General features: G+C 37.9%; 1 protein-coding gene across 7 annotated transcripts in view; it reads right to left on the bottom strand.

Annotated features, from left to right (window-relative positions):
• LOC136766653 (nuclear factor 1 B-type) overlaps positions 1 to 3,527 on the bottom strand; it is a 135,980-nt gene extending 132,453 nt beyond the window's left edge. For 2 of the 7 annotated variants that reach the window (XM_066720327.1, XM_066720314.1), the window contains exon 1: positions 3,211 to 3,323. In XM_066720327.1, the coding sequence (XP_066576424.1) occupies positions 3,211 to 3,306 (96 nt within the window). In that variant the 5' untranslated portion in view covers positions 3,307 to 3,323. Of the gene's footprint in view, positions 1 to 3,210 lie in introns of all 7 variants that reach the window. The other 5 variants (XM_066720317.1, XM_066720315.1, XM_066720318.1 and 2 more) reach the window with 5 other exon arrangements.
• Positions 3,528 to 23,635: the final 20,108 nt, after the last annotated feature.

Here is a 23,635-nt window from a genome sequence, read left to right on the forward strand (position 1 = left end):
TTACTTACATTAAAAAAAAAGAAGTAAAATCTAAACAAATGGAAGTTGAATGGAGGATGACTAAATTTAAGCAGTACTGGAGTGATGGATATTTTCCTGCATTGTTCTTCTTTTCTCACATTTCATCCCACATTTGAAAGATGTTTCATAATAGAATGCAGAGAGCTGACAAGGTCTGCAACCTGTACCAAGATATTCATTATAACCAGAATTGTACACCAAAACCAAAAAACACATCACTCTCATTCTGTAACAAACATTTTGCATATAATCTATTACTTGATCAATTAAGTTTTCCATTATTTAATTTCCACTATTTTTGTAATATAACAAAAGAAGGGCCTAAGAAGATTTGTTTAGCTGTTAGTATTGTTCAACGGTCTGATTATTTATTATATTTAAACTCTGTTTGCCATCACTTAGATAATTGGTGGTAATTTTTTCCTTGAAGTACTATTAAATGGTAAATAAGGTCTCTAAATTAATATATTTTCTTGGGTTGTGACTAAAAAGTAAAACCTATTAGTCAGTTTTTGCAGTTTATGAAGGCCAACCAACAGCAGAAGGTTCAAGCCTAAATGCAAAGATAACAGATTACAGCCCGCTACAGTGGATCAATACTTTAGAGTTTATACACTTCAACATCTTGCATTTAACTTTCAGTTAACAGATTAAGACATGTGTGGACCACACAGGACTTTTACTTGTCAAAGATTAAACTAATATACTGTTTAGAAAATAACTTTAATTGTGTCAAGCCTAATGACTTGTTTATTTCGGAGTAGTCTTTATTGCCTTTAAACAGAAGTGAGGGATTTTTATCAAATTAAACTGAAGAAAACTAAATGAACATATGAAAATATATAATCTGTCTTTACTTTTTAAAACTCAATTTTGATTAAATGCATATTAATTTGATACTAGTGAACAGAATAAAATGAATTCACATTTTCTGTAAAATTTGTCTTTTTTAAAAGTACATAATTTAATAAGGTTTAAATGCATTTTTTAAATATATTCCAAACTATAATAATAATAATAATAATAATAATAATAATAATAATAGTAAATGTTTTTCTTTGCAAACAAGGTAAGTTCAATAATCCATCACTGGCTTTAAAGATCCAATTAATTTTATATTTCTATCTATAGATTAACATTTTGTGTGATATACATTTAGAAATTGGACTGATCTTTTAAAAGTTACTGAGACTAGAGAGATTTTAATACATTGATATCTCTGTAATTGTCAGTCTACAAAATGCATCAAACATTACATTTAATCATTACATTTTTTTCAATTCATTGTATTTGTAATCTCCATTCATTTTCTAACAGTAGAGTTACATAAACACTATTAGGAAGTCTTCTAACATGACCTCACCTTGACTGCAGTGGAAATTATATATTGAATTGTGCAAGTTGTGCTTACCTGTGACACTGGCCAATTAATTGTATTTATTACTAAGTTACACAAGAACTCAGTAAACCAACTGTAGAAGCATCTTTCACACCATAAGACACAAAAAGGACATCATGCCCTTGGTATCACAGTCCTTTAGCCTCCTTAAAAAAATTGAGAATCATTTCAAGCAGAAAATGCATTTTGTTCCCAGTGCTGAGATATAGTGACAATTAAGCAGTGAAATATGTATACCTAAAATACAATTTATATATATATATATATATATATATATATATATATATCGATACCCATCATATTAGCCTGTTGCACACAGCACATTAATTTAATTAAACAAAAAACTAAACAAAAACCCTACAGCCTCACTACATGATTGACATGAAGAGCCAGAAGCTGTCAAAGACAAGTAGAGCTAATGAATTCTGAATGCACTCCAGTTCTGTAGCAAAGTCCTTAAAAAGCAGCATGGTACACTCCAGTGCGGAACAGAAACAAAGTAAAAAAATCCACTGTGAGCAACGCAGGCAGTCAGCACAGGGCTGCCCAGAGTCCTAGCACAAGGACACAGAGTCTGCTGGTCCCTCTCAGGATTCCTGGTCTAGGAATAAAGTGCCTATTGTTTAAACACTGTACTAATTGTGAAAAAAACAGTCCAAGCAGTAAGCATAATAATTATCCAGACAAACAAGGAAAGACAGCGAGCAAGAGATGAGAAAAAAGAGAGCCCCTACTGCCAGTCTGAAATACCCAAGATGGAAATTAATATTCATAATGGAATGTCAGCCAGCAGAAGTTCTTCATTCATGACAAGGCAAAGCGTAACAAGAGGCTATTGTCTGCACAACAAAAATCACCGTACACTCAGAAATGTGCAGCTATCAGTTGCGAGAGCTGACATATTCATAATTCCCCCCGTGCACTTGCTGCCTGTGAGTTTCAAGGCTGCGCAGTGGCAGCCTGGCACAGAGCAGTCTTGAGGGTGAACTCTTCTTTTTAGAAACGCAACTGTTGCAATGAGTGGGGGAAGAAAAGCCCAGGTTGTTAAAACAAAGCAAGGCAGTCTGAATATGCATGGCCTCATTAACTATATTTAAGCACGTCAAGCAGCATTCTCATCAGTGATTGCTTGACTTACTGTATTCATTATCGCAGGACAACATGAAATTAATGGCAGGGTGGTGGACCAGCGCATACTGATTAAGAAGTAGCAACCAACTGTCACAATACACTGGCGGAATCATTACTCACTGCTAAAACCAAGTACAGAAGTGCATCGCTTGGGCAAACTATTTAGACAAACTCGGTGACAATTAGCCAAAAGCACAGTGACACACTAGCACCCCCCCACCCCCTCCCCCTATTCTCTTTAGCAACCGCTTGCCTCTGAATAATCTCACCCATGCCAAGTTTGAGGGAGGGAGAGGGTGAGAAAGATGGGGGGGGGGTCACACTGTACAATTTGCATTTTGTTGTTCTAAATGAAGTGACACCAAACATGCCGGCTCGCAATACGAAGGGTCTGCGTCCCATAGCACATAAAACAAAAGCCCATTCTAACAGAGAGATGGGGAAAGCTTTGTTTCTTTTCCCTTCTTCTTTACAATTATTTTTTGCCTTTTCTTTAATTTAAAGCGGAGTACAGCTACAGAGATGTTTCACAGAAACTCCAAAGTGATTGCCCTTGAACTTTATAACACGTGCATAAGCGGCAACGAAGGAGGAGTTACTTTAAATCCCCCCAAAAAAAAAAAAGAAAAAAGGAAAAAAAACTTAACACGCCAACTTACCATCCACCAGGTTCTGGCTGACATGTCATAACATAGCTGCCATTTTATGGAGCCGTCCGCCGCTTTCCCAGCCATTACTCTGTCAGCAGCCTTCATCAGATGCAGCTCAATGGAAGATAAGACACCTAATCAAGGAAACATCAGCCGTGGCATGCTGTGCTACATGTAGGCCAATCCTTATCAGACTGCATCATGGGAAAAGCTCTCGTACTACCAATGACTCCAACCTCACTGCTGTAATGACAAGGATCAGCTTCTTTTTTTTTCCCCCCTTCGTCCGCTTTATTTTTAAGGAACAGTTGAAAATGGCAACATCGTTCTTTTGTGTGCTCAAGAGTCTACGCGTCCAGCAAGTGGGCGGCTGGCTGCTTTGTGAGGCAATGCTGGCTAAAGTTTATTTGCATTCTTGTCTGTTGTATATTGTTCAACTCGATCCGTGGTCGCCCCCCCCAGCCACCCCCCACCCCCCTTTCCCCTCTCCCCCCCCCCAACTCCGTGTAGATGAGGGGAGGCCCAAATAGTCAGGAATTAATATCCCCAAACAAAGACATAAGAGTTTCATCGGCACAATCGGGCATGGTTCAGATGTCACTGAGTATACACACGGAGAGGAACACACAGGTAGCTGCTGCAGCTGGACTCTTCAGAGTTTGCCAAAGGCTACATCTCCAGCTCTCATATGGAAACAGTTTAACCGTTCGTCATCATTATTTAAAAAACAACGCACAGAGAGAGAGAGAGAGAAAAAAATCATAATAATAAGTCCACGGGACCAGAGAGCAAACATTAAGGACCCGAGCAACTTGAACTGCATTGCTGGATTAATGTGGAGTTAATCTGATAAATCATAAGACTCATATATGGTATTGGTGCTTAGTGATTATCTCATGGTTTTATTAGGAGTCGTCTTAATAGCGACTAATGAGTGATACAGGTCATATGCCAGATCTTTCCCTCTCTTACTGTGCATCTGTGTATTTAAAGGTAGGGAATGTATTATTAGGGATTATGATTATGATGATTATGATTGCATTTTGCAGGTTGTTTCAAGTTGGATTTGTCATTGTCAGTTTTGTAAAGTGGGCTTCAAGTCCAGTAATGGTAAAATGTTCATTTAATTACACTTTTAAACTTTTTAATCGACTTAGAAAAGAACTGACAACAAAATAATTGTGGACAATAATGTAGATTTATAAATTAGTTTGTGGAGAAATTCTTAAAATCTGTTTCTCTTTTGTGAAGATGCTAATACAGGCAGCTGAAAAGAGGGCTGACAAATGTGTTAATGAAATGAAAATATTTGTCTTTTTCATTTAAAGGTTTAGTTTGTATTTTAGTATATGTAATTTTGTGTAGCAGTACTTTTAATAAACTTGTGCTCTTGTTGCCATTTGTGCCAAACCAATATGCTTTAGCTGCCACTGTTTTTCAGTACAACATGCACCATTCACTGAGTAACATTATAACAGGCTTATGTGGCAGCACTAAACCCTTGGATCAGGTCAACAGAGGAGACAGCTTCCTTAAACCAGCACTGGCTGTGAACATGACATTGATACAATAAAAGGCCAATATTATTACAGAGGTTACAAATAAAATTAACTTCTACCAAAATAAACCATTTGATTGTAACAAAAGTTGATGTTGCGCACACCAGAATACCGGGCAACACATATGCTTAACTCTCCGCTGCAAGGGGCTATAAAGACAATGGATGCCTTGTTTGTGGTCCTGTGGAAAAATATGTGAAAGAAAGCAAATGAGAAAAAAAAATGTCATTAGGCTTAAGTGGCTCCTGAATAATTCAGAATTAACAAGAAAAGGAAAACAGAAAAAGAAAGAAAGAAAAATAGTAATACACTAAACAGTACTGTTGAAACATTTTACGTTTCTTCACAAACAAAATTCGTCCAGAATACTGCAGAATAGTGTTGCGCTTTGGTATTGAGACTGAGCCCATTAAAAGATTTTAATTCACTTACTGGAAAACAATTTGGCATAAAGCAACATTATATATTATCATGTAACACTGAGGATCAACCAAACTTCTACCTCCCTAGCATCAGCATACAGTTTAGAATGAATAGATTATATGTACACATTTAAGTTAATCTATGTTTTCATGTTTTAATGTTTAATGTTTTTAATAATAGTGTAAATAATCATTTTATTTTATATTACTCTTCATTATGTCCATTGTGTTCTTTAAGATGTTGAAATACAACTAATTTGAAATCATGTGTGCAGTGTCTTTGATTTTTTTAATCATAAGTATTGTATTTCTGGTTCATTTTGAATTTATTTTCCCTGAAATGTGATAAGTTGTTCCTGTCTTCCACTGTATTTTATGTATCACGTTTGTCAGACTATTCTAAAAGTGATCCTAAATTTCATGTAAAATAAATACATACATATATTCAGACACTTTATAAATGTACATAACAGTTTTGTCTGTTTTTCTCTGAAGACTATCTCCTAAATGTACTGCACTTTTAAAAGAAAATAATTATATATATGGCCACCTTGTAATAGCTGTGGAACTAGGAATGCTTAGGACTTTTCACACAAAAAAAGGAAAAGAATCACATTAAAAAGAAAATACCAGAATGTCACATGTAAGAGAGCTCCCAGATTGTCAGTTTTCTGTGAAATTAACAAAACAATTAACTGAACTCGATGGTCAAGGTTGAGTAGACTTGTACCAAAACAGAATAAACTAATTGTTAGTTCATGCTGAACACCCTGTAGGACGGGAGATGTTTACAGGGACTCTGTGAGCTGCAGAACGTCCTCTGATGTTTATACTCAATAGATTAGTGGCTTTTTCCCTTTCTTTGCCAATGCTCTCCCTAGTGTGTAACACTACAGAAGGCAGATCTAAGCACAACATTGGCCTGCTTTTCTGTTATTAGCACATTTTATGGACAGTCCTGAAAACCGCACAGATGTTTCAGTGTTGTTGTGCTGATAAAGAGCTACTTTTGAACCATCATTTGTTATCTATCTACCTTTAATGCGATTTCTAATACCAGCTGAGTGTATTAATACAGGCCAGGTCATGTGAGGACTCTGGTCTCATTTGGAGGAAAGATTTGACCCAAGCTTCTAACCCCTAACATCTTAATTACTCGCCCATCTGCATCAAATCGCCATAATGACAGCATATGCAGATCATCCTGCTCATGCAAAGCTACTTCTTTGCATGCAAAACATATGTGTATCAATTCTCATTATCCTTTAAAAATGTAAAGCCATTCTGTATTTTATGTATACCATAAATCCAGACCAATGGAATTGACACACACACACATCACAATGCAACATGGATGCTGATACACAACATAATTGGAGACATCTAGGAATTCAATACTAAAAAAAATCAGCCCAACTAGATAGCACATCATAAAAGAGAATGGCAGACACCTCAAATCATTTTCCAAAATTTAAAAAATGTCTTCTAGATACTTGAACAAATGCTAAAAAGCCAAAACGTGCTGTTTTCAAATGAAATGAAAGACTTAAACAGGATTTTTAAAATAATCTTGCACAAAGGCACAATAATCCCATACTATTGAGTGATTACAGAGCAAATTAATGATTGCTTCTATGGTGAAGCAAAAACACAATACAGGATTCCCCACCTGCATGAAAATAGGTCAAGGATTAATACTTCTATTTTACAGGCTCTTTATTGTAGTGCATTTCTCATAGGATCTTACATGGTTTGTTCAGTAAAGATTTGTATTTTGGTGGTGTGGGGTGGGGGGGTATTCTACAAAATAAGATTGGTACATTCAGGATGTGACTGGGGTACCAAACACACCTCCAGGGGATGCAAAATGTGTCCCGCCACATTTTACTCACTGTGATGATGAAGTCATACAAATATAATCCCATTTCACTCACCTGGTATTATTTTAATGAATGAATGAGCTCTGGGTTGAGACTCAGCTTTCTTACTGCTCATAGTTAATTAAGCATGTGATCAGCACATATGGGTCCAGTCTGCATGAGATCTGAGTTTAACATGGACATATCACGAGCTCCTCCGAAACAGGCAGAAATGAGAAATGCAGACATAAGTGTTCGCTTTTATTTTCAGAAGGGGAGATACATTGACAGGATGTGCATATGTCTGAAGAGCTTCTATTCACTTGTGGATGTTGCTGCTCACAATTTCTGGTTTTAGGAGATGTCTCTTTGCATTTTCCAGTGCATTGTGAGTATGTGATTTTGCCAAGAGAACCCCCCAGGGAGCCTAGATAAAGTCAGTGTGCCTTCACAAATTGATGGCTTAATTTAGGAAGCACTTTTGAAATACATCTTCAGTTTTAACTAGAAACAAAAAAAGATATATCAAGTATATCTCACAACTTATAAATCCACAGGGAATGAGGATGCTACTGGGAGGCTTTTTTTTAGACTCACACGTGCTGGAATCTTTGCCCACATACTTGCTGTAACTCACATATTTATCTGAGAAGGTAAAAAGCAGATAATTGAAAACAAACCTGCATTAAAAATAGTACAAATATGGCTCATATATAATTGTTTTGCAGTTATGAAGGCACTGTCTAGGGTGCAGTTTCACATACCTCTTGCTATTTGTCTTCCCACAGGAGCAGAATCATGCCATTTGTCCACATGACAGTGTCTTCATACACAGGTATATATAGGTTGTTCTGACCAGCAGGGGTCTCCATAACAATTAGTCACACCTGCAACCACTCAGCTTATGCAAAGCCATGTGACAGGTGTCTAGAGTTTATCCTTGTAATGCAGCAAACAACTAGAATTTCTGAGAAGACTTTTTCCTAAATGAAAAAAGCATAGTTAGCATGAGGAAAGAAAGGTAAAGTAAGTGTTTTACTATACAGCTTTAAAAAAAAGTTATTCAGCACATACAGAAATAAAAAGGCACCATGCAACAATTTCAAAGATTTTACTGCATTACAGTTCATATATGGAAATCAGTCAATTTAAATAAAATAGGCTTAATCTATGGATCTCAAGTCTCAAGTTCTGATGGAGCGTGCAGTTGGCCTTCTGACTGCAGGAGTGTCCACCAGAACTGCAGTCGGGTCAAGACCCAGGTGAGGACGATGAGCCACAGATGAGCTGCCCTGAGATGGTTTCTGACAGTTAGTGCAGAAATTATTCGGTTTGTGCTAACCCACAGTTGCATCAGCTGTCTGGGTGGCTGGATCCCGCAGGTGAAGAAGCCGGATGTGGAGTCCTGGGCTGGCGTGGTGACACGTGGTCTGCGGTTGTGAGGCCAGTTGGACGTACTGCCAAATTCTCTAAAATGACGTTGGAGGCGGCTTATGGTAGAAAAATAGACATTCAGTTTTCTGGCAACAGCTCTGGTGGACATTCCTGCAGTCAGCATGCCAATCGCACGCTCCCTCAAAACTTGAGACGTCTGTGGCAAATATATTTGTGCACAAAATTTGAGAGAAATCAGCTATTTGTGCATATGGAAAATCTCTGGGATCTTTCATTTCAGCTCATGAAACATGGGACCAACACTTCACGTTACGTTTATATTTTTGTTCAGTATACACGCAAGAGAAAGCACAGATTAGCTCAGGATCGAATCCACAATTAGAATCAGCTCAAACACATTTCAGACTTCAGATTAAAAGACACTGGAGCCACAGTCAGAATAACTTTACTGGTGATGAAAAACAGACGTCTGCATGTGTCAGAATCTTTACATTTGCCACCCGAGTCACAGATGAAGAAACACACGATCTGGATACAGATGATCCAATCCTGTGTATTTTTTTAACATGCCTTACAACATGTGCTTGCTGTTATTTGCTTTAATTAAAAAAAAAAAATATATATATATATATATAATCTGGCATTACTTTAAAAGTTTAATTCCAGAATCAACATATTATCACAATTGTGTCATTATTTTTTTTTTATTATTTTTTTTTTATCTGGTTAATTACTCGATACAAAATATAATCAGAATCCATATTAATGCCTTTCTTTTTCTTCCAGGGTGGCTACAATAGATCCATATTTGATGCTGATTTTGAATCATTTGGGCCCGAACACTTCCTGAGAGAGAATTTGAACTGATGAAGATCTTTGGTTTAATGAAGAAAAACACATCTTCTATATCCATTTTTAAACAACATTAATAATCGAAAAAGCAAATGCTTAGTTAGGGTCTCGAGTGATTGAACTAGCAGTGTTAGAAGACGACGACGTGACAGCACACATTTTGGAACTTGCGATCACTGCTTTCACCTCTCATGACCTCTATCTCTTTGACAAGATAGATGTCTGGAGAAACTAGAAACTGTGTGGTGATGTCACATTGTGGAGAGAGAGTCACTGGGGTCAATAAAGATTCTTGATGGGGTTCCTGGAAGATTAAGTTACTTGGACAAGATGTCTTCAACTCATCCTTGCTGTGTTGTCATGTTCTCATATCACTCCAGAGAGCCATGGAACAGTTGTATGCAGTATTAGCAGACAAAACTAAAATATAAAACTGAAAGAGTGGACTGCCAATCGAGCAGTATTTGCCACTGACAACAGAAGGACATTCCCCGGTGACAGAAATATTGTGCTGATTACCAAGCATATGTCAGCGAAGAGGCTGGCTCGGTTACTGAAAAAATCCATAGTATACAGCCAGGAAGAGTACAGTCACTGGTGATATGACCTGCCAAAAGCTCATCATCCAGATAGAAAACAAATATGTTGTTACACGTGTATTCCAGTAATGAATAAAACAGTCTTCTGAGCTGCAAACATATCCTATTCACAAATTAGCCAGGAAACGAAATGCCTGGTTTCTGGTAAAGCCACATGCATCTTCACATGAATAACTCGAGAAGTGCACGAGAAGAAGCCTTCAGAAGTTCTGTATTACTTCTCAGGCAATCATAGCGGACATGAATGCTCTTATAGCAGTGATCACAGAAATGCATCTGTCCAGGAAACTGCAGTGAAGGAGATTAATTTTCACTCCTGATATGCAAGATGAACGTTAACACTTCTGCAGATATTTTAAAGTTCATCTTAAATGAGCAAGGTCAATATACAAGAGGGAAATCCAAGAGATGTGTATGACAACATATGACAATGTTTAGAAAAAACTAAGGAAACATATTGTTCTTTGACATGCTAACTGATGTTACAGCAAAAACTGTTTGTGAAAAGATTCCTCAATATGAAACATTATAAAACCAGTTAGGGCAGAGATTCTGACAAACACTTTCTTCGTCTAGCTGATGGAATTGTCTAATGCCAATCTGACAGGGCTGGGACAAAACCCAACCCTATATGGTCACATATTACCATGAAAATATTACATATTTAATAATACATTATGCAAAAAGTACAGTCACATGCAGACAAAGATCTTGATATTTAAATGTTAGTTTAAATTATTATTATTAGTAGTAGTAGTAATAGTTGTAGTAGTCATAGTATCAGAGATATATAAATGATTTTCAACAAAAATCATTATTAATTTGGATACTTTTCAGAACTGATGTATAACAAGTTGAGATTGGTACATTGTACAACTAGTGTTGCTTTCAAACTTAAACATGTGAAAATGGCTCTATATTTAAAAAAGAAAGTGTGATAGTTAAACCACAATTTTGGATTTCATCTCAGGCAGGTCATTTTTGACCAAAACTGTTGAGAAAGTGACATGAGTTCAAAATAACAATCCTATGCATTCAATATGCTTGAAATACATTTTCACAAACAAAACAAAACAGAAAAACAGTCATGGTCATGACATTTGAATGTTTACAAATTTACAAGACTACTGGCCTGAATTGTAAGATTGTAAGTGAATGTGGCTTTGTCGGCTGTTCAGTATTTCGAAGACAAGGCGATAATTCTGCAAAACCTATTATTTAAAATTGCAACAGAAAAGACCTTTTCTGTTGCTCGACATTCCACTCTACCACCTCCTCAGATTACTTCAAGACGGGCAGCTGGCTTTTTCACGTTAACAAAACCTGTGATTGTACAAGAAGTTTCCATAGTAAATATGAAAAAGGCAGAAAGACTGTGTAACACTGGCATTCATTATCCGTGGCATTTAAAAAACCATCAAATAATACCTTCAGTGTTGTCCAAACTTTGCCATTCATTAATCTCCCGGAACACATTTCCATGCATTCTTGATAAAATACCTTTAAAATGTTGCTGCTGGGTGCAGTTGATTAGAGATGATACATTTGCTATAAAAACATACACTACACTACATTGTATAAGTTTGTATGCTCCTCCTCCTTCATAAATGACTTTTTGCATTTACTTCTAGTTCATATTATTCCAATAAACTGTTACTACTGAAATCTGACATTAGGTTAACCCTATCCTCCTGATATCTTGAACTCACAGAAATATTTGGCATAGAAATGGATATCGACACAACCTTAATTCTTGTCATTATTTTCTCCTGGTGCTGACATTTGCCTTAAGTGTATAAATATGAAATTTTATTTTGCTGTGTTTACATATTACATATTTTGTTAACATTCAGTATTTTGTTTCCTGATGTTTTTAGAGGCTTCAAATTGATTTTATTTTGTTTCTCCTTTAATCTCCTTGTGGCACTGTCTTTGCTAGCCAGTAACCCTGAAGGCGCTACTTGCACTAACTGTAGATGTTTCAATTATTGATTTTAAAATTGGAAGATTCCTAGACTTGATCTGATTAGGATTAACGTTTTTGTCCAGTTTTAATTGGATTTATTCTTTCTTGTGCTCACTTACACTATGGTTTAAAAAAATCAATAACACAATCAATATCACAGTGGTTACGAAGAAGTAAGTTACCAATGTCCAGCTGCCAGGAAATAGTGAAGCATTCAGTTGTACATTAAAGATTAATGCTAGCAGATACAGAATATGAAAAATGATTAATGTAACATATCAATGAAGAATACTTTCTTATAACTATAGGATTTTGCACACAACTGAATGGTATTATTACAATATTTACATAATGTTTTGTTTTATTTTAAAACATGCTTGATAATGTAGAGAAATATGTCCTTAACATTGTTTTAATGTATTAGATTTTGTGTTGTTTTGTTATAATAAATAAATACATGTTATTACAAATACATTATTTTATTAAAAAGGCTTTACAGAAAAGATTGAATTTCATAACAAATATATAAACAATAAAGTAAATTTGATTGGACATTTATAAGGAAAAACTAAGATTTCTTTTATAAGATGAGAAAGTGATAAATTTACCTTAAAGGAAACTTTCCAGTGATGTCTCTGTTACATCAATGTATCCAGTATTCATATTTTAGTTTTTGCTCCTTTATTTTGTATAAAAATAACAGGGTACAACTAACTGAATCAGGAATATAAAAAATACAGCCAACTTAAAAATGTACTTTACTACACTAGCAGTCAGAAGAACAGAGTTATAAAATATTACATTACAAATAGAAAAACATTCAATTTTTTTATTTAAAGTTTTAATTACTTTCTGTGATTTCCTCTATACTTAACCTAATGCTTTAATGCATTAAGTATATCTAAAAACCATGGAGACATAACATAAAAATAAAGCAATAAACATGGAGAATATCATCAACTCTGCATATTCCACATGATAAATTGAATAAAGTTTAGGTTCAAATCTGAGTTTCATGGTCTAGGAGTAATAGGAGTGACTTATTTAATTAGAGTAATGACATTCAGTTTGTATTGTATTTCCCCAAATTATGTACAATTATGATGTATTTATACAAAAAAAAAATGGTGGTCTTGATCTGCAAGATTGACCAATTTGTGCACAAATGACCACCTGCTACTGATTTTCAGAGACGGACATCTGTTTGAGAACAATGGGGAGAACAATAGGGATTAATCTATTGCCTATATGTGGATTTATATTTTAATAAAGCAATTTTATATCTTGAGCTCTATGTGTGTTTGTATATATACATATATATTTTCCCACAGAGACATATATGCACACATATAGAGTTGTAATGAAAAGTATTCACACCCACCATTTAAAACAATGGTATTCTGTGATTAGTTTAATACATTTTTAAAGGCTAAGGATTTAAAATGCTTTTTTTTCCCTTCCTTTTCTTGTTTTGTTTAATTGAGCACTGATTCAATCTAGAGAAAACTGTTAAGACTGCAATTGACCAAACTAAGTAAAAACAGGAGTGTTTCTATGGAGCATTTATATAATTATATGGAGTGGCAGTCAGTATTTCCTCAGTTCCCTTTTTGGAAATTAATTACATAATGAACATTGTCAGCTGTTCATTCTGAGAGAGTGGTTCTGAGTGTTTTCTAATGATGACCCTAAAATAAAGGTGGAACCTCAGTGTCTTAAAGGCTGCACGTCCACATTAGTAAATACTTTTAAAATGTTAACACAGTGTATCTACTTCTTACAGTATTTAACACTTGTTGATATTTCATATAATTTCACATCAACTACTCTGAATGATTTAAAAGAAAGAACTATGCAAACTCAGAACTGCATTACTTCTCACTTTCTTTGCAGCACCTGTCAGATAACATCACTGACCCAGACTCCCAGCATACTGACTTTTGCAGGCATTTGGTATTCCTCCTACCAAGTCATCTACTCCTTCATTTCAAGCAGGATCCATAACACGGAGCAGCAAGCTGGTAGACAAACATGTATTTTCACTAAGGAAAACTACCGAAAGTGCATCGATGTAAAACAATATGGGCAATGGGACACAATGGTTACAAAAACTGTTTCAAGGACATAGGATGCCCATCTCTGTCATCACTATCACCAAAGGCTACAAGCAGCAATGACACCTTGTTGTACAATGTGTGAAAGAAGATATCCAATTACAAATGCACGGTGGCCCCCAGGGGTGCTTGGGGAATCAGAGCAATTTGCACAAGTGTTGCTGTGCAGGAGATGATCTGAGTTAACATTTGTCTCACAGAGAGCTGTTTAGCATACCAATACACAATAGACTGGCAACCGAGGGAAGGCATGAAATACACGAGGCACTATGGCACCAGGGACTGGTAACTGATTTGAGCTCTCGCAAGGCTATAAGCTATAGCCTGTGATTCACCATTTGCATGACGCTGATTCGCTTTCAATTTACACATTGTGATAATGGGATTTGAGAAATCTTCGGACAACCTTTTTAGGAGACTAGATTATTAACATGACAAACAGAAGAAGAGAATCCCAGAGAACACATCTAATAGCATAAGCAGCTAGGGGAAAGATAATCCAAAATGTAAGAATTGTTGCTGTATACATATGCTTTTCCACCCAATTTCAGTAAACATTTGGTTCTGATATATTGTGACACAACATGCATATGTCCTTGGCACTCATATGTCTTTGAATAGCTTCATTTTATTTGCATGAAGGTGTTAAAATTATATATATATATATATATATATATATACACACCGATCAGCCATAACATTATGACCACCTGCCTAATATTGTGTAGGTCCCTCTTTTGCAGCCAAAACAGCCCTGACGTGTCGAGACATGGACTCCACTAGACCTCTGAAGGTGTGCTGTGGTATCTGGCACCAAGACGTTAGCAGCAGATCCTTTAAGTCCTGTAAGTTGCGAGGTGGGGCCTCCATGGATCGGACTTGTTTGTCCAGCACATCCCACAGATGCTCGATTGGATTGAGAACTGGGGAATTTGGAGGCCAAGTCAACACCTTGAACTCGTGATTCATCAGACCAGGCCACCTTCTTCCATTGCTCCGTGGTCCAGTTCTGATGCTCACGTGCCCATTGTAGGCGCTTTCGGCAGTGGGCAGGGGTCAGCATGGGCACCCTGACTGGTCTGCGGCTACGCAGCCCCATACGCAACAAACTGCGATGCACTGTGTGTTCTGATACCTTTCTATCAGAACCAGCATTCACTTTTTCAGCAATTTGAGCTACAGTAGCTCGTCTGTTGGATCGGACCACACGGGCCAACCTTTGCTCCCCACGTGCATCAATGAGCCTTGGCCGCCCATGACCCTGTCGCCGGTTCACCGCTTTTCCTTCCTTGGACCACTTTTGATAGGTACTGACCACTGCAGACCGGGAACACCCCACAAGAGCTGCAGTTTTGGAGATGCTCTGACCCAATCATCTAGCCATCACAATTTGGCCCTTGTCAAAGTCACTCAGATCCTTACGCTTGCCCATTTTTCCTGCTTCTAACACATCAGATTTGAGGACAAAATGTTCACTTGCTGCCTAATATATCCCACCCACTGACAGGTGCCATGATAACGAGATTATCAGTGTTATTCACTTCACCTGTCAGTGGTCATAATGTTATGGCTGATCGGTGTATATATAGTATGTACCCTTGTAATGTTGTATGTTACTATTCCTTAAACCACATAAGTGGCATTAGCTTTAGTCAGAAGACTAGTTAAGCAATAGCAGATGTCATGAGAGCCATACGAATGACACCCTGATATTCAATATGCTTCAATTATTAATGCTTAAGTTGACAGATGACAAGATATTGTAGAAAATAACCCTAATACGCTTGCTCTAAGAAGACCGTGGTTATTGGAATTATGGCTAAAATGTGAAAACAGTCGCACAGCAGCACATAACCGATCAGCCATAACATTATGACCACTGACAGGTGACGTGAATAACACTGATAATCTCGTTATCATGGCACCTGTCAGTGGGTGGGATATATTAGGCAGCAAGTGAACATTTTGTCCTCAAAGTTGATGTGTTAGAAGCAGGAAAAATGGCAAGCGTAAGGATCTGAGCGACTTTGACAAGGGCCAAAGTGGGACAAGGGACTTTGACAAGGGAAAAGTGGTGAACCGGCGACAGGGTCATGGGTGGCCAAGGCTCATTGATTGGGAGCAAAGGCTGGCCCGTGTGGTCTGATCCAACAGACAAGCTACTGTAGCTCAAATTGCTGAAAAAGTGAATGCTGGTTCTGATAGAAAGGTGTCAGAACACTCAGTGCATCGCAGTTTGTTGCGTATGGGGCTGCGTAGCCGCAGACCAGTCAGGGTGCCCATGCTGACCCGTCCACTGCCGAAAGTGCCTACAATGGGCACGTGAGCATCAGAACTGGACCACGGAGCAACGGAAGAAGGTGTCCTGGTCTGATGAACCACGAGTTCAAGGTGTTGACTTGGCCTCCAAATTCCCCAGATCTCAATCCAATTGAGCATCTGTGGGATGTGCTGGACAAACAAGTCCGTTCCATGGAGGCATCACCTCGCAACTTACAGGACTTAAAGGATCTGCTGCTAACGTCTTGGTGCCAGATACCACAGCACACCTTCAGAGGTCTAGTGGAGTCCGTGCCTCGATGGGTCAGAGCTGTTTTTGGACCTACACAATATTAGGCAGGTGGTCATAATGTTATGGCTCATCAGTGTATAAATACGATGTTAAAAGTTTTGATCAGTCTTGTTAGAAGTTGTTTTAACTGGAACACATTATATTCTAGGCAGAAACAATAACAGGAAACCATGAAGAAGGCCTATATGCAGGAATTATGAAATTAAATGAAATGAAACAAACTAACAGCCAAGTACAGATGACAGAAATTAATCCTTGTTCATGCTCACGTAGTCCACATCCAAGGGTTTCCAGCAGACAAGTGTTTGGCCTTGGCAAAAATATCTGTTTTCTATAGCCAGCTGGATAAAGAAAACGTTTTGAATGAGATAAGACTCCTTTGGGTTTTCCAAATTAATTCCTAAGTGTGTTTGGTTTTATGTAATAAGACACAGCTATATTTAAGTGTAGGCAGATACACAAATAAGCAACACAAAAATATATGAAATATCGAGGGGGAAAAGGGCATGAGATCAGCAGTATGTGGAAGAAACAAACATGGTTGTTTTTGCAACATGTGTTATTAAGACCACAGAGTAACCTGATTGTCTGTCATTGAACCCCTCTGTGACCAGGCTGAGCAAGTCTCTCCATTATCTTTCACGCTAAGGAAATTAAACAGTGATTCCATGAGAGTCCCATGTCACTCTCATATTTCTTTAAAATAAAATAAGTACTCTGGCTTATGGTGTCTTGGATCTTCTGTATCACTGCAATGCCATCACATAACATAACAGCAAACAAACACAAAACAAAACAAAGCAAACAGGACATGACCGTGGAACCACTCAAATTGACAAGTGTCGATTCCAAGAACAATTTAAAGCTTCAATACCAGTCATATTTTCTTTCTGCTGTGCTACTTCCACATGTATCTCCTCCCTCACCCTCCTCCCTTGCTGAAAATAAGTGGAAAAGGTCTTACTCCTGGATGCCCTTGACCTCTACCACTCTCCTTTCTGCTTCAAGGCCACCAACCCAACACATGCGCCTTTGACCCTCTCCTATCTCGGCTCCTGTAGACGGCTGCTCCTAAATTTACTCCACTTCATCTCCTCCCTGCTCAACTGCTCACTCCTCTGTGGCTGTTTATCCTCTACTTTCAAACAATCTTCTGTGATTCCACTGCACAAAAATCCACCCTGGCACACATCTTCATCCACACCGCAACGTCTCCTAACAGGGGTGCCCCAAGGCTCTGTCCTGGGACCCCTCCAATTCACTCTCTACACCCTCATCACATCCCATGGATTATCCTACCATTTAAATGCAGATGATGTGCAGTCTCCTGTCTTTTCCCTCTTCTGACCCCCACATCCCCTCATCTCTCCCTGTCTGTCTGCTATTTCCTCCTGGATCCACCTGTATAATGTTTAGCTACACTACATCCAGACCTCTCCGGTCCTCCTGCAGCAGAACACTAACTTTGCCTCCTCTCCACTCCTCTTCTTACAGAGCCCGCTCCTGTTCAACCCTTGCACCTAAGTGGTGGAACGGCCTTCCCACTGAGGTCAGGACAGCAGAGTCCCTGACCACCTTCCAGAGATTTCTCAAGACGCCTCTATTCAGACTGTACTTGTAATATAGCTGTTCAACACTCAATTTTGCACTTTGCTATGCTTCCTTATGCTCCCGCTTACTTATACATGGTCAGATCTCCTGTTTACTGCGATTTTTCTTTCATTCTTGAAACAAGTGTAAGGGCATCTGCTAATAAACAATAATAACAACAACAACAATAATAGTATAATATTTGAGTTGTATTCAGTACCATAAAGTGCTTACATCCCTTCTTGTCATTTGCTGCAGTTCAACAAAATGCATTACATTTGCATACAATGCAGTGTGACACATAATAAGATTGTTTAAGGGTGCAAAGCATACTGCAGGTTGTATACATTGGTAAATCAGGGAAATGAAGGTTGCAGTTCAAGTTGTACAGCGCTGAGATTATGGAAGGTGTTTTAAAATGTAATGTTTCACTTTATATTTTCAGAGAACCTTTCCAGAAAGCAGCATATCAGAGGTCTCCATGAATGGAAAGAACTACATGAACATAAACAGAAATGTAAGGTAGCAGAGGCAGCGGCTGTATCTTACTCCTTGGCTGCCCCATGAGAAGCTACCTGTCAGAAAGGGTGACCGGCAGCTTGTGGAGGGATTCGGCCTCCTGCTCCCTGCTCCCATGAATTGTTCTTTATTTCCACTCTCTCACAAAGACGTCTCCCAGCGACTATTACCGGAGCCACAGTATCAAGCTTGCCAGAAAAGTAAAGTGTATAAGGGTTCCTTTGTTGCACTGACTGGGAGGACATTGTCTAAAAACTCTGCCTGCTCAAGATAAAAGGCTTGCCTTTCCTCTCATCTAAGCTAAGTTTATCCTCCCTGAAGTCTCTCTTTTATACTTGAGGAACAAAGGGATGGCTTTAGAGATAAAGCGCATATACTTATCAAAATGTCCATCATTGAAAGGGATTTAGATCCACTGATGTGAGAGCCGTTTAACCCCCAAAGAGCCGAAACGTCCGAAACTCAGCAAAGACCTGAAGAAACTTTCCTCATTTGCTTTCTGGCCCAAAACTGTTATTATTTTAAGGTATCAAAAAGCCAAATGGCTTAGGCTGTTTATGGAGAAGTATAATTGGTTTATCAACAAGTAGATATAGCAGTCCTGTCACAAAGTCACTTTAAATTAAGGCCTAGACCAAATTAAAACTTTGACCTACCGTGAATAGCAAAGTACAATCCTGTACCCTACTGGGGTTTAATTTATTGTCAGAGGACACTTTGTACTACTTATAAATCAAAAGGCAAGAGGTTACATCTTTGTAATTTGTGATTTATGGGTAGGCCAAAGTTTTGACCCAATCTAGACCTGGATTGTATCATACAAATCACTATAATTTACAAATTACAAGTACCTAATTGTACTCTGAAAGCCCAGAGCCAAATGCTGATATCTAGAATGGATGCATCTCTGAAGGACTAGGTCTATCTCTGGGACAGCTATGATGAATTGTTGATTCCTTGTCAAATTCATTTCCAGACATGACTCAAGCATGGATAATTGAAGAAAATATATTTCTTATTCTGGATAGTCTTCAAAAGGTCTGCTTGTTTTCATATGGTTTAAGGATGTACAGTAACCAAAAGTTATTAATTACATTGCTTAGATGAAGACATTTAAAAAAAAAAAAAAAAACATCTGTTCTAACACAAGCATTTTGCTTTCAAACTTATAAAGATGACACACTGATGTAGGTGTAGGAGTCTAAGACTCAATCTAGTTCCTTTACTTTTCTACAGTAATACTGTGCATCTGGCAGTGGAAGACAAAAACGTGAAATCGTTCTTGATTAAGGAGAACTATTCTTGTTTCTTAATGTTGTCGAGCATTTCCAAAGCAAGCTGACAGATGTCTTTCTTAAGGGGATTTGGTGGGTAGTTTGCAGAAATCTGATTCGAAACAGAGTGGCTATTGAATTTACTGGATACGTCTCTGTCGAGAGACTTAAAGGGAAAAAATGCGATGGGATGTAAAAAGAAGTTCAGCAGTTCAAGATCAAGGTAACAGAGTTCAGGGACGACAAAGGGGAGTGCAGAGAGCAGTGAAAAGGAACAGGACCAGGTAGCAACTGTATACCCCCTGAAAGCCACAGGGAGACTCGGCGCTTTGGAAAGAGCTGCTTTCAGCGTGAGGGAGAGGGAGTGTTGTGCAATATATGTGTCTGCCCCTTGAACGATTTGCTCGTTTTAGTTATTGAACTCAAGTCTCTGTCGAAGTTTTTCCCGCCAGATTCTGTTCAGTCTGGATCAGGTACTGCCACCAGATGAGTAAGCTGTGCTTCACACAATGGCCATTGGAGTGAACTGGTGAGTGATACTGCAAATAGTCCTGGGTTTTCTACAAAGAAAAGGGGTTTGTACATAGAAAAGCATTTCATTTTTTTTCCAGTACAGATAGGAAGGTGTGAGTTACAATGTTATGTAAATTTTCTGAGGATTCCTGCTCTTCAGGGACAAACCTGAAAAAAAGAGAAGGGACCATTGGGGCATCCCCTCAAACAGCTTCACAGTCTATGAAAACCAAACCATACAATTTAGTGCACAAGTATGATTTTGACAAAGAAAGTATCTCAACTGGAACTTGTGGGGATAGATGTGTATGCAATAAATACATAAATAAGGCATCTCTATATATCTAATAAGATTACCACCAAGAACCCCCAAGAAATATAGTGCAAGCACCCAGACAGTCAAAGCTAATCTAGTTAGAGAATGTACAGAGATGCTCAAATTTGATGGTACCCCTCCACAAAAAACGAATAATGCACAATTTCCTCTGAAATCACTTGAAACTGACCAAAGTAATTGGCATCCACCATTGTTTATTCCATATTTAATAGAAATCACTTTGCCTTTGATGTCGTTTTTCAACATAATATTGTAAATATTAAAAAAAATGAAAATTACATGGACAAAAATGATGGGACCCTCAACCTAATATTTTGTTGCACAACAATCACTGCAATCAGACATTTTCTGTAGCTCTGTGAGACTTCTGCACCTGTTAACAGGTAGTTTGGCCCACTCTTCCTGAGCAAACTGCTCCAGCCGTCTCAGGTTTGATGGGTGCCTTCTCCAGACTGCAAGTTTCAGCTCTTTCCATAGATGTTCGATAGGATTCAGATCAGGACTCATAGAAGGCCACTTCAGAACAGTCCAATGCTTTGTTCTTATCCATTCTTGGGTGCTTTTAGCTGTGTGTTTTGGCTCATTATCCTGTTGGAGGACCCATGACCTGCGACTGAGACAGAGCTTTCTGACACTGGGCAGTACGTTTCGCTCCAGAATGCCTTGATAGTCTTGAGATTTCATTGTGCCCTGCACAGATTCAAGGCACCCTGTGCCAGGCGCAGCACAGTAGCCCCAAAATATGACCGAGCCTCCTCCATGTTTCACTGTAGGTATGGTGTTCTATTCTTTGAAAGCTTCATTTTTTCATCTGCGATCATAGAGCTGATGTGACTTGCTAAAAAACTCCAGTTTTGACTCGTCTGTCCAAAGGACATTCTCCCAGAAGGATTGTGGCTCGTCAATATGCATTTTAGCAAATTCCAGTCTGGCTTTTTATGTTTTTCTTTCAAAAGTGGAGTCCTCCTGGGTCTTCTTCCATGGAGGCCAGTTTCGCTCAAAAAGCGACGGATGGTGTGATCAGAAACTGACGTACCTTCACCTTGGAGTTCAGCTTGTATCTCTGGCAGTTATCCTTTGTTCTTTTTCTGCTATTCGCACTATCCTTCTGCTCAATCTGGGGTCAATTTTACTCATGCGGCCGCGCCCAGGGAGGCTGGTTACAGTTCCATGGTCCTTGAACTTCTTAATATTTGCAACTGTTGTCACAGGAACATCAAACTGCTTGGAGCTGGTCTTGTAGCCTTTACCTTTACCATGCTTGTCTATTATTTTCTTTCTGATCTCCTCAGAGAACTCTCTCCTTTGCTTTCTCTGGTCCATGTTCAGTGTGGTGCACACAATGATACCAAATGGCACAGTGACTACTTTCCTCCATTTAAATAGGCTGAATGACTGATTACAAGATTGGAGACGTGCGATACTAATTAAAGAAACTAATTATTTTGGAATATCACTATAATCCAATTATTTATTATCTTTTCAAAGGGGTACCAACAAATGTGTCCAGGCCATTTTAGAATATCTTTGTAGAATGAGCAATAACACTATGTAACAATTTTTGTTCAAACACAGTATAATCATAAATCTCTAAAAACTACTCACTTCTAAATCTTTTGTAGTCATTTTTGTATTACTTTATTATAAATACATGTTAATTTAGATTCATAAGTTGTTTTTCTCTGACTTTATGTGAACGAAAAGACACAAATTCAAAATTCAAATTTCAAAATATCACTGTCCTGGTCACAAAAGCAAAGTTTGTGGGGAATAATAGCCATTTTCTATACTTTTGAGGCATAAGCAATTAGGAAATAACACTTACTACCCATTACATGGTGTAATTAATCTCTTTTCACAGCTTCTTTGCTTTATTCTATGACATACCAAAGGCATACAAGTGCAAGCTTTTAATTTAATCACTTTTCAGGAGGAATTAAGCATTATTTCAATGAGCTGTAAGGGTACCAACAAATTTGAGCACGTCTGTATATACAGATGTATAGATAAGGATTTTCATTCAAACATATTTATGGATTTTAATCAAGATTTGATTTGAAAATGTAAAGCATTGAAACATTTTTACACTGAAAGTCCTCTCAATTAACTGACCCCAAGATATTAATCACTTTACCTCTTGTTCCCCTTTGGGATGCTCTTGACAAGATGTGGACTTAAAGAAGCATGATGATACATGCAGATGTCCCCTGCACTCCTTGATAGCAAGTACAAAATATGGATATAAAATGTTGTATTTTTGTCTAATTGTTGACCCATCAACAGCAGACAGAAGGATTATTTTAAGACTGAAGACTTTTCTATGACTGTAAAGAGGAACCAAGATCTATAGATCAGAAAGCAGAGCATTTTCCACATGGTTTGCACTACAGGGGCCTGAGTTTGCTATTGTTAAGTAACTGGCAAATATGTCAGCCATTAGTTTTTTTTAAAGAATCTTATTTTAAAGAAAGTATCAGTTTGGGTCTTTAGTGTCAACAGAATCATATTGTGGCTATTCTGCATTTGAGTGTATTGCAGTCTCAAGTGTAAGAGACATCTGCATGCTTCATCAATGTGTCTTTATATCCACATCCTGTCAAGAGGTTTCCAAAGATCGAAATGAACAGACCAAACTATGGATCCCAAAAGATGGAAAGACCTAGAAGACCACATTAAAGATGGGAAGATGACATAAGATTTGCTGGCATGGCATGGGAAAGAGATGCTGCACATCAACACAAGTGGGAACATCTTGGGGAGGCCTTCATCCAGCACTGTATCAATAAAGACTGCTACTATTATATATAATAAAGAAAAATATATAAAGAGAAAGAGAGAATCTGCTTCTGGGGGCAGTGCTCCA

The sequence above is a fragment of the Amia ocellicauda genome, chromosome 13, assembly GCF_036373705.1.
Source record: "Amia ocellicauda isolate fAmiCal2 chromosome 13, fAmiCal2.hap1, whole genome shotgun sequence".
Classification (NCBI taxonomy): Eukaryota; Metazoa; Chordata; class Actinopteri; order Amiiformes; family Amiidae; genus Amia; species Amia ocellicauda.